This window comes from Pan troglodytes, chromosome 1 (assembly GCF_028858775.2).
Source record: "Pan troglodytes isolate AG18354 chromosome 1, NHGRI_mPanTro3-v2.0_pri, whole genome shotgun sequence".
NCBI classification, from domain to species: Eukaryota; Metazoa; Chordata; class Mammalia; order Primates; family Hominidae; genus Pan; species Pan troglodytes.
The window spans coordinates 180062180-180074678 of record NC_072398.2 but is presented as its reverse complement, the minus strand read 5'-3'; the positions used below and the strand labels follow the sequence as shown (position 1 = coordinate 180074678).

Below are 12499 nucleotides of genomic sequence, written 5' to 3'. Positions count from 1 at the left end.
ATGAAACAGCCTAAGCATCAAGCATCAGTATACTGAAATATACTCTGTTAGTCCATTCTTGTGTTGCTATAAAAAAAATCTGAGGCTGGGTAATTTATACAGAAAAGAGGTTTGTTGGCTCATGGTTCTCAAGCTATACAGAAAGCACGGTGCCAGCATCCGCTAGCTTCTGGTGAGGGCCTCAAGGAGCTTACAATCATGGTGTAAGGCAAAGCGGGAGACAGCCTCTCCCAGTCAACCCAGACTATCATATGGCAAGAGAGGGAGCCAGACAGAGAGAAAATGGTGAAGATCTCAGACTCTTATTTCTTTTTCTTTCTTTTTTTTTTTTTTTGAGGCAGAGTCTTGCTCTGTCGCCCAGGCTGGAGTGCAGTGACGCGATTTCAGCTCACTGCAACCTCTGCCTCCCAGGTTCAAGCGATTCTCATGCCTCAGCCTCCCAAGTAGCTGGGACTACAGGTGCACGCCACCATACCCAGCTGTATTTTTAGTAGAGACGGGGTTTCACCATGTTGGCCAGGCTGGTCTTAAACTCCTGACCTCAAGTGATCCACCGGCCTTGGCCTCCCAAAGTGCTGAGATTACAGGCGTGAGACGCCACACTCGGCCCTAGACTCTTAAAACAATCAGATCTCACGTGAACTAACTGAGCAAGAATTCACTCATCACCAAAGGGATGGTGCTAAGCCATTTACGAGGGATCCACCCCCATGATCCAATATCTACCTCTAGGACCCACCTCCAACTTTGGAGGTCACATTTCAATATAAGATTTGGAAGGGACAAACATCCAAACCATATCATAAAACGTTTTGCTAAGTCACAGAAATGGAACAGTACTTAAGATCACAAAATCAAAGAATCACAGGAATGGACGGAATTTCAAAAGTCATCTAGCTCAGCAATTCTCAAGTGTAGTCCTTGGATCAGAAGCATCAGCATAACCAGGAAACCTGGTAAAACATGCAAATTTGCAGACCCTACACCAGACCCACTGAGTCAGAAACTCTGAGGTGGGGGTCCAGCAACCTGTGGTTTAACAAGCCCTCCAAATTATTCTGATGCAAACTAAAGTTTGAGAACCATTAGTTTAAATCAGGATTCTCCAATACTGTCAACATTTTGAGCCAGAAAATTCTTTACTATCGGGGGATGCCGGTGCATTATAGAATGTGTAGCAGCATCGTTTGCTTCTGTGCACTAAATGCTAGTAGCAGCCCGAAGCTGTGACAACCAAAGTGTTTCCAGACATTGCCCAATGTCCCCTGGGGGACAGAAATCACCCTTGGTTGAAAACCACTCATCTAGATCAAGGATCAGCAAACTCTCCTAAAAGGAGCAGGGTAAATATTTTAGGCTTTGCAGGACATGCAGTCAACTACTCAACTCTGCTATTAAGGACAAAAATAACCAGAGACAACATGTAAACATACGTGCACGACTATATTCCAGTAAGACTTTATTTACAAAAAAAGGTGGTGGTTTGGCCCTCAGACTGTAATATTCTGACCCCTAATCTAGGTCAGTTATCTGAATTACAATTGATTGTCCTCAGTCCCATGGCTGCCAAGTGATTCTCTGGATTCTATTTGGCCTGACCTAGTCCAGTCTTCTGCTTACAGGTACATATAGCTCTACACAGATTACCATTCTTTTTTTTTCAAGACAGGGTCTCTCTGTCACCCACCCAGGCTGGTGTGCAGCAGTGCAATCATATCCTCTTACCTCAGCCTCCTGAGTAGCTAGGACTACAAGCACATGCTACCACACCCAGCTAATTTAAAAAATTTTTTTTATTTTTTTTTGTAGAGACAGGATCTTGTTATGTTGCCCAAGCTGATCTCAAACTCCTGGCCTCAAGTGATCCCCATGCCTCTTCTTCTCAAAGTGCTGGGAATACAGGTGGGAGCCACCACACCTGTCCCAGATCACCATTTTATAGACTGAATAAATGAAGCCTACAAAAGGCAAATGACTTTCTCAAAGAACCACAGCTAAGAAAACCTAAAACAAAACAAAAAAACAACAGCTACAGCCAGTCTACCTAAGTACAATGTTCTAACAACTGCCCCTTATGGAGGTGTAACCACATATTGCCACCTAGCAGGCATTCAAACACTCCAGCCCTCTGAATTTACTAAAACCTAGAAAAGTACTGGTTTCATGGGGGGAGCGGAGAAATAACTTTACCTTAAATGCCCAGACAGTAAATATTTTAGGCTTGTAAGGCCATTAAAATCTCTGTCTCAACTACTCATCTCTGTCACTCTAGCAAGAAAACCACCACAGATAAAGGTAAATGAACGGGTATGGCTGTGTTGCAATAAATCCTTATTTATAAAAACAGGCAGCTGGCCTGCAAGATATAGTTTGCTGACCCCTGATCTACAAGGTCCATAAAACCAGTCAGGCAAACAACAGGCATCAACTCTATCATACTCAGCTAATCTAGAGACACTATGTGCATTCCAAGGCTTCTGAACACCTGTGAACACAGAAGCATGGCACTAAATGGTAAACAAGGAAGAGACAAAGTGCCACCTTTCTCTTCCTTCCTTCCTTCCTGAAGATCTACTACATGACAGCCAAGCACTGCTAATTTATTTTATACATAAGTTTCCTCATTTGTAGAAATTTCTAAAGAGCAGTTTTTGTTTTCTTCAAGAACTCCAAGCTGACAAATTAGCTGGAAAATGAACACTCTTATATGTACCTGGATAAAATATTTGTTTCAGCCAGGCAAAGTGACTCATGCCTGAAATCCCAGCACTTTGGGAGGCCGAGGCGGGCAGACCACTTGAGGTCAGGAGTTCGAGACCAGACTGGCCAACATGGTGAAACCCCATCTCCACTAAAAATATTTAAAAAGTTAGCTGGATGTGGTGGCACACGCCTGTAATCCCAGCTACTCAGGAGGCTAAGGCAGGAGAACTGCTTGAACCTGGGAGATGGAGGTTGCACTGAGCCAAGATCACGCCACTGCACTCCAGCCTGGGTGGCCGAATGAGACCCTGTCTCAAACGAACAAACAAACAAAATTTGTTTCAAACCAACCTATGACCTTGTACAAGTCATTTCTCTTTTCTGGGTCTCAATTTCCACAAAGGGAAAACTGGTAAGCTTCAAATAGATGATCTCTGAAGTTCCCAACAGAGAACAAGTACATACCTTAAAACTGTCAAAAATAACAGCTAAAATTTATTGAACACTTTCTATGTCAGACACCTTTTCTAATCACTTTACATGTGCTAACTTATTTTTCATATGGGGAAACTGAGGCAGAGGGGTGTGAGGTGATTGGTCAAAGATCACCAGAAGAGTCAGTGGTAGGGCTGTGATTTAAATACAAGCGGTCTGAATCCAAAGTCCATGTCCTTAACCACCAACCATTAAATTTAATTCTACATGCAAAAACCTTATTTTCCCAATGACCTACAACCCAAATACTAAAACAACATGATTTGTCTCTTTAATAAATAAAGAGGACAGAGGAGAAAGGAAAGAAAGGACAGGTAACAAGATTACTTGCTCCCAGGAATGAAATATGATGTTCCATGGATACTTAGTTTGGTCCCTAATCCGCAACATCACAAAAGATATCTGTTTGGATCAATACCATTTCTGCTCACACAGTCTGGTATTGTCTTTTGTATACAATATTTCTTTGTGTCAAACTAAAAAAGAAAGAAGTGAGATTCACAACTCCATTTAGAAAGAGAAAATATTATAAACGGACAGAAACTACTTATGTGTCACTCAACGTAAGTGACTTACCAGTATGCAACAGAAAAGTCCATATTTCAAAGAGGAGCTCATATGCAAAGTTTCAAAGACCCACGGTGATAACCCAATATAAGAAAATTTGGCCCTCTCCCCTCTCCCCTTTCTACGGTCTCCATCTCCCTCGTCTCCCCTTTCCACAGTCTCCCTCTGATGCCCAGCCGAGGCTGGACTGTACTGCCGCCATCTCGGCTCACTGCAACCTCCCTGCCTGATTCTCCTGCCTCAGCCTGCCCAGTGCCTGGGATTGCAGGCGCGCGCTGCCACGCCTGACTGGTTTTCGTATTTTTTTGGTGGAGACAGGGTTTCGCCATGTTGGCCGGGCTGGTTTCCAGCTCCTGACCGCGAGTGATCTGCCAGCCTCGGCCTCCCGAGGTGCCGAGATTGCAGACGGAGTCTCGCTCACTCAGTGCTGAATGGTGCCCAGGCTGGAGTGCAGTGGCGTGATCTCGGCTCGCTACAACCTCCACCTCCCAGTAGCCTGCCTTGGCCTCCCAAAGTGCCGAGATTGCAGCCTCTGCCTGGCCGCCACTCCATCTGGGAAGGGAGGAGCATCTCTGCCTGGCCACCCATCGTCTGGGATGTGAGGAGCGTCTCTGCCTGGCCACCCATCGTCTGGGATGTGAGGAGCCCCTCTGCCCGGCCGCCCAGTCTGGGAAGTGAGGAGCGCCTCTTCCCGGCCGCCATCCCGTCTAGGAAGTGAGGAGCGTCTCTGCCCGGCCGCCCATCGTCTGAGATGTGGGGAGCGCCTCTGCCCCGCCACCCCATCTGGGATGTGAGGAGCGCCTCTGCCCGGCCGCGACCCTGTCTGGGAACTGAGGAGCGTCTCTGCCCGACCGCCACCCCGTCTGGGAGGTGAGGAGCATCTCTGCCCAGCCGCCCCGTCTGAGAAGTGAGGACCCCCCTCCGCCCGGCGGCCGCCCCGTCTGGGAGGCGAGGAGCCCCTCCGCCCGGCAGCCGCCCCGTCTGGGAAGTGAGGAGCCCCTCTGCCCGGCCGCCACCCCGTCTGGGAGGTATACCCAACAGCTCATTGAGAACGGGCCATGATGACGATGGCGGTTTTGTCTAATAGAAAAGGGGGAAATGTGGGGAAAAGAAAGAGAGATGGGATTGTTGCTGTGTCTGTGTGGAAAGAAGTAGACATGGGAGACTCCATTTTGTTCTGTACTAAGAAAAATTCTGCCTTGGGATGCTATTAATCTATAACCTTACCCCCAACCCCGTGCTCTCTGAAACATGTGCTGTGTCCACTCAGGGTTAAATGGATTAAGGGCGGTGCAAGATATGCTTTGTTAAACAGATGCTTGAAGGCAGCATGCTCCTTAAGAGTCATCACCACTCCCTAATCTCAAGTACCCAGGGACACAAACACTGCGGAAGGCCGCAGGGTCCTCTGCCTAGGAAAACCAGAGACCCTTGTTCACATGTTTATCTGCTGACCTTCCCTCCACTATTGTCCTATGACCCTGCCAAATCCCCCTCTCCAAGAAACACCCAAGAATAATCAATAAATACTATAAAAATAAATAAATAAATAAATTTTAAAAAAAAAGAAAATTTGGCCAGACGCGGTGGCTCACAGCGCCTGTAATCCCAGTACTTTGGGAAGCCACAGTGGGTGGATCAACTGAGGTCAGGAGTTTGGGACCAGCCTGGCCAAGATGGCGAAACCCCATCTCTACTAAAAGTACAAAAATTAGCCAGGCGTAGTTGGTTCTCGCCTGTAATCCCAGCTACTTGGGAGGCTGAGGGAGGAGAATCGCTTGAACCCAGGAGGCAGAGGTTGCAGTGAGCCAAGATCACGCCACTGCACTACAGCCTGGGCAACAAAAGCGAAACTCTGTCTCAAACAAAAAAAAGAAAGAAAAGAAAATTCATCAAGCAATTTAGGCAGCAAAAAGTATTACTAGCTGAAAAGACTAGGGGTGAAAAACAAAAGCACATTTGTGTGTTACAGAAAACATAACTGAAAATAACATCAAATCAATGCCAAATTAGAGAAGAAATAAAGGGACTCAATCTATGACCAATGGAACTAAATTCAGAAAGAATACTTTTTTTTTTTTTTTTTTTTGAGACGGAGTCTCCCTCTGTCGCCCAGGCTGGAGTGCAGTGGCGCGATCTCGGCTCACTGCAAGCTCCGCCTCCCGGGTTTATGCCATTCTCCTGCCTCAGCCTCCCGAGTAGCTGGGACTACAGGTGCCCGCCACCACGCCCAGCTAATTTTTTGTTTTTTAGTAGAGACAGAGTTTCACCATGTTAGCCAGGATGGTCTCGATCTCCTGACCTCGTGATCCACCTGCCTCAGCCTCCCAAAGGCCACCACGCCAGGCCAAGAATACTTTTCTAGCAAGGCAGATAAGGGCTTCTCAGAAAGTCTAAAACAAAATATTACTACTAGTGAGAGTCGTTCTTTTTCTTTCTTCACTGGAGTACAGCTATGATGTCTGCCTCTGTATTAACAGCAACAGAGAAAAATAAATAGAAAAACAGGTAACACCAGGCCAGGTGTGTTGGCTCATGCCTATAATCTCAGCACTCTGGAGGCTGAGGTAGAAGGATCACTTAAGGCCAGGAGTTCAAGACCAGCCTGGAAAACTTAACAAGACCCTGTGTTTCTAAAACAATAAAAAAATAAAAATTTTTGATTTTTTTTTTTTTTTTTTTTTTTGAGAGAGTCTTACTCTGTCACCCAGGCTGGAGTGAGGTGAAATGATCTTGGCTCACTGAAACCTCCACCTCCCAGGTTCAAGTGATTCTCCTGCCTCAGCCTCCCACAGCTGGGATTACAGACACCAGCCACCATGCCCGGCTAATTTGTGTGTGTGTTTTTAGTAGAGACAGGGTTCCACCATCTTGGCCAGGCTGGTCTTGAACTCCTGACCTCAAGTGATCCGCCTGCCTCGGCCTCCCAAGGTGCTGAAATTACAGGTGTGAGCCACCATGCCTGGCTTAAACATTTGTTTTTAATTAGCCAGGCTTGGTGGCACACATCTGTAGTCCCACCTACTCAGAAAGCTGAGGTGAGAGGATCACTTGAGCCCAGAAGTTCAAAGGGGCAGTGATCACTCCATTGCACTCCAGCCTGGGTAACAGAGTGAGACCCTGTCTCGCCAAAAAGAAAGCGGTTAAGGAGGAGAAGACTCTAGACCATAAGAAGTAACTGATATTATTGAAATTATTTGATAGCAATCGCAATTATTTGGATAACTATTTTCACATATGTAAGCAAACCAAATAGGGTCTCAAAAGTTTCAGACCAAATGATTCATGTTCTCTACTTCAGCCTAAAAAAAAGTTAAAGAATTCTACAATTACAAAAAGAACAGTTATTCTATAGTTACAAAAAGACTTGAAACTTTCACCTGAATGCATCTCTTTGTTACAAAACCATTAAAGGAGGTAGGGGGAACTTCATGATTCATCAATGCTGCCTGCTTTTTTAAACCCAGGAAATTCCTTTACACCCCCTCCTGGCTCTGGCCAGCAAGAACTGTAGGTGTACTACTCTAGTCATTCCTTTATCGGTAACATACTATGTTAACACTATGTACGTGTAAAACTGATTTTTGGTCAAATATTCCAAATTCTAAATTCATTTGCTCAGAGCTGATTTTTAAAATAATTTATTAAACAGGATGCTGACATTCTCTCCATTCAAAATTTTGGTGGTGCAGCCACTATAGAAAACAATATGACAGTTCCTCAAAAAAATTAAAAATAGAATGACTATGTGATCCAGCAATTTAACTTCTGGGTATATATGCAAAAGAATTGAAAGCAGAAGCTGGAACATATATTTGAACACCAATGTTTATGGCAGCATGATTCACAGTACCTACAAGGTAGAAACAACCTAAATGTCCATGGAAGGTGAAAGAATAAGCAAAATATGGTATATACATACAATGGAACATTATTTAGCCTTTAAAAGAAATAAAATCCTGACGCATGCTAACATATATGACTCTTGGGCACATTATGCTAAGTGAAATAAGCCAGTCACAAAAAAGGGCAAATACTCTATGTTCCACTTATATGAGGTACCTATTAATAGAAGAGTCGAATTCAGAGATAGAAAGTAGGATGGTGGTTGCCAGGGGCTGAGGAGAGAGGGATATAAGGACTTATTGTTAAATAAGTACGGTAACAGATTTTCAAGATGAAAAGCTTTCTGGAGATGGATGGCAGTGATAGTAACAAAGCAAAATGAATGTACTTAATGCCACTGAACTGGCATTAAGACTTTAAAATGGCTAAAATGGTAAATTTTATAAGGATTGTACCACAATTTTTTTTTCATTAACAGATTGGGGGAGGATTTTCTTAGAGGACAATTTGGGGTAATATTTGCTTTGTAATAAATTCACCCATCTATAATATTCCAAATCTATCCCATTAAGTCTGAGCTGTAATCTTCCACCCACTACTTATCACCACTTCACTGATTTCAACAGAATTCTTTTCTCTATTGACTTGAAATAGTCAAAAAAAATACAAAAATCCTTCTCAAAGGTTTTTCCACATTTAGACACAGTATCTAGCAATGATCAAAATGTGATTTATTTTCAAATTCTAATCAAATTTGGAAATTATGTCTTTTCTACAAAGATAATACTGAGCTCTCAAACTATTATTGAGTCTCACAATCATATGATATAAACATGTAATTTTACCATATTCACTTTTGGTGAGGAAACTGATTTGCCCAGTTACAGAAGAAATCAGTGTCATCCAAGTATCCGTATGCCAAGTCTTAAGCTGCAATCCTTAAATTAAATGATTTGAGCCGGGTGCGGTGGCTCATGCCTGTAATCCCAGCACTTTGGGAGGCCAAGGCAGGTGGATCACCTGAGGTCGGGAGTTCGAGACCAGCCTAACCAACATGGAGAAACTCCATCTCTACTAAAAATACAAAATTAGCTGGGCATGGTGGTGCATGCCTGTAATCCCAGCTACTCAGTAGGCTGAGGCAGGAGAATCACTTGAACCCAAGAGGCGGAGGTTGCAGTGAGGCGAGATCATGCCATTGCACTCCAGCCTGGGCAACAAGAGTGAAACTCCATCTCAGAAAAAATAAATAAGTAAATAAATAAATTACCTGGTTTTCTTATAACTGAATAAATGCTTACTTTTAAGTCAATCCTATAAAAATTGAGATAATATAAAAAACAGGGAGAATCATCACTTTTTACTAAGACGATCATTTGTAAGAGAACTCCAGGTTCCTAAACACACAAATGGCTAATGTGTTTAAGGTGTGTAGTTTTCCAAATAATTTTTTCTTCTATCAATAACATTCTTTTACCTATTTGACAATATGAAATTAACATTATTAGGCAAACAATTGTTCACTGCAGATGCCATTCTATTTTTCCCATTTTTAAACAATTGTGTATAGCATTACCATTGGTCTGAAGAGAAAAACTTATTCCCATCTTATTAATGTGATCGAAATTTTCATTTTCTTTTTTTTTTTTTTTTTTTTGGGACAGAGTCTCGCTCTGTCGCCCAGGCTAGAGTACAGTGGCGCGATCTCAGCTCGCTGCAAGCTCCGCCTCACAGGTTCACGCCATTCTCCTGCCTCAGCCTCCCGAGTAGCTGGGACTACAGGCGCCCGCCACCTCGACCGGCTAATTTTTTGTATTTTTTTAGTAGAGACCGGGTTTCGCCATGTTCACCAGGATGGTCTTGATCTCCTGACCTCGTGATCCGCCCCCTCAGCCTCCCAAAGTACTGGGATTACAGGCCTGAGCCACCATGCCCGGCCGAAATTTTCATTTTCATTTCCAAACCAAAATCCCTGGAAAATCTTGCTTTGCCTGAGTACAAGAAGCCTAAATTTCCTGTCCTTTAGCCAATATAAGGTTAACAGTTAAGCATAATAATTGTCACACACAAAAAATAGAAAGCAGATGCAAGTTATTAGAGATAAAAAGGTAAAATTAAAACAAAGTTATAGTTACTTTATAAAGTTTTTAATGAGGGAAATCAGAAGACAATTTTGTAACACGGTAAAACTACACCTTGAAATATAGAGTCCTTTTTCAAACAGTGCATTCCACATTAGATAAAAAATGGAACTGGAGAACAAAAACAAAACAAAAAGACGATGATGAAAAATTTAGGCAGGGCTGGGTGTTGGAGCTTACACCTGTATTCCCAACACTTTCGGAGCCTGAGGTGGGTAGATCACTTAAGCCCAGGAGTTCAAGACCAGCCTGGGCAACATGGCGAGGCCCATCTCTAAAAAATTTAATTAATTAATTGAAAAATTTTTTAAAATGTAGGCAGGCAAAAAGCCTCAGGCCAATCCTAAACCTACAAAACATCAAAATCTTATGGTCAACTTTTATTATAAGGACACTCCTTTATTAGTTTGGAGGTTATGGTTTAATCAAAGTGTAGATATATGCATATTCCTAATACCTGTATATCAGATTTCACTAGGTAACCAAAACAGCAAACTCTGAAAATGGTTATCTGAACGTTAATTTGTAAAAATAAGGGCCGGGAGCAGTGTGGCTCACGCCTGTAATCCCAGCACTTTGGGAGGCCGAGGAGGGCGGATCACGAGGTCAGGAGATCAAGACCATCCTGACTAACACGGCGAAACCCTGTCTCTACTAAAAATACAAAAATATTAGCCGGGCGTGGTGGCTGGCGCCTGTAGTCCCAGCTACTCGGGAGGCTGAGGCAGGAGAATGGCGTGAACCTGGGAGGCGGAGCTTGCAATGAGCCGAGATCGTGCCACTGCACTCCAGCCTGGGCAACAGCGCGAGACTCCGTCTCCAAAAAAAAGAAATTAATTAATTTTTTTAAAAATAAGGAACTTAATAGAACAGAGAGAGAGAAAAGCCCAACAAAATTTCAGCAAGGAAAAATACTGCCTACTAAGCTAGTGTTAGAACCTGTGCAATGTGAGTGTTAAAAAAGAGGGAAAAGTCTGCCTATACTTGACAGTAGCTTCTAAGTTGATGCCAAAATGGCTAAAAATATCTCACTAAAATAATTCCTTCACCAAACATCAAAAGGCAAAGGTAGCACTCACAGGATATTAGTTCTAGCTCCAAGTCTTTCACAATGCATACAGTTCTACTTTCAAAGGGCCTCCCTAAGATACTTACATGTCAGTGGCACTACGACTGGGTTTATTAAGAGAACAGCCTTTACTTATCCTTTAAAGTATTCCTGGAGAAAGGACACCAACCAAGCAATTCAAGTCTGTAGGGGAGGGGAATCCGCAAATATGAATAGGTAATTTATTAAGCTTGTGAATTCATTGCAGAGATACTCTGGAATATATAGTCTTATCTGTCTCCTTGTTATCTTCTTACCCTCCAAAGATTCCAATTAGGCAAAGTCTCAAATGTTTACTCCTCTTTGAAAAGGACCTCAGTACCCCATTGTCATTGCCCTCGCCATCTCATCATTCTGCTTTTTTACTCTTCCCTTAATACAATATAAATACACCACGCCCATAACACCACACGCTCCACGCTCACACTCCATACATCTCTCCCCACAGAACCACCCAAAACATCCCATACTTAATGGTCCAACACCAATTAAAACAAAAACTCTACACGTCCCCCCATATAATACAGGAAACACTACACATTCCACACACATTGTAACCCAAGTCATTAATACCTCCAATCCCATTCAACCCGTACTTAACACACTCTACACACTCATGATAGCATATAAATTATACGCTTCTCCATAGCTCGCCACACACACACACACACACACACACACACACACACGCCACGCACCGTATAAAAGCCTAAATGACACACCACTGGGAAGAACGCTGGGAAGAAGACTCCCTTGTGGCACCGGAAACCCACGAGGTTGGAAGTGGGAGGGGAAGAGGGCCAGATACTTCACCTGAAAATCCGCCAGGATCATCTCCCGGTCCATGTTGGACGCCATGGCGGCCGCCGAGTTCCGCGGCTCCGGGAGCGAAGCGCGCACCTGGGAGGCAGACGGCACCTCCTGCGACCGTCGCCGCCACCGCCGCCGCCGCCGCCGGGCGCCGAGGGGCTGGCGGGCGAGCCGGCGGGCGGGTCGGCGGGCCAGCGGGCGGGGCAGCGCGGGAGGCGCTAGGCACTCATGCACTCGGTAACCTTCAGGCGCCCCGGCCGCCCGCCTGCAACCTGCGGAGCCCGCGTCGCAGCAGCCCGGACAGGAAGATTGGTCTGGATGTGGGTCCGGTCTTACAGTCGCGGGCCAGGATGAGGGCAGGTTGCGACAGCGCGCACCCGGCTACCTTCAGCGGCGTTAAGCCCGGCGGGGGCGGGGAAACCGAGCGAGCGAGCGGGCGGGCGAACGCCGCAGCCGCCTCCGCCTCCTCCGCTTCCTCCCTGGCCGCCGCCTCCGCCCCTGGTTGGCCAGCGCCACGGCTGTCGCACATTTTGCCTGTCATCGAGGTCGCAAAGCGCCGCTTTGCGGCTTCCACGTGACCACCCTCCTGTCAAGCGCTGGGCGCGCGACTACCCGGCCAGGATCTCTGCGCTGGCGGCAGAGACTGCAACCTGCAGCTGCGGAAGCTTCAAGTCTCGCAACAGGTTATTCCAGTTTGGATTTAAGCAAAGGCCTCAGGATAGCGCCTCCCCCTAGCTGAGGCGGGGACCAGATTGTGCACCTCACGTGGTTAGTCACACAAATACACACCACCCTCACAAACCAACTGAACACACTGTTACAACTCGTC

At 45.1% G+C, this 12499-nt stretch overlaps 1 protein-coding gene across 4 annotated transcripts in view; it reads right to left on the bottom strand.

The window, feature by feature from the left end:
• The window catches only part of FAF1 (Fas associated factor 1), a 520728-nt gene extending 508542 nt beyond the window's left edge, over positions 1-12186 (bottom strand). For 2 of the 4 annotated variants that reach the window (XM_063780489.1, XM_063780492.1), the window contains exon 1: positions 11674-12041. Coding sequence is in view for 2 of the 4 variants with exons in the window: in XM_001137725.6 (XP_001137725.1) it covers positions 11674-11718 (45 nt within the window). In the remaining 2 variants the exon portion in view is untranslated. Of the gene's footprint in view, positions 1-11673 lie in introns of all 4 variants that reach the window. The other 2 variants (XM_001137725.6, XM_054666796.2) reach the window with 2 other exon arrangements.
• Positions 12187-12499: the final 313 nt, after the last annotated feature.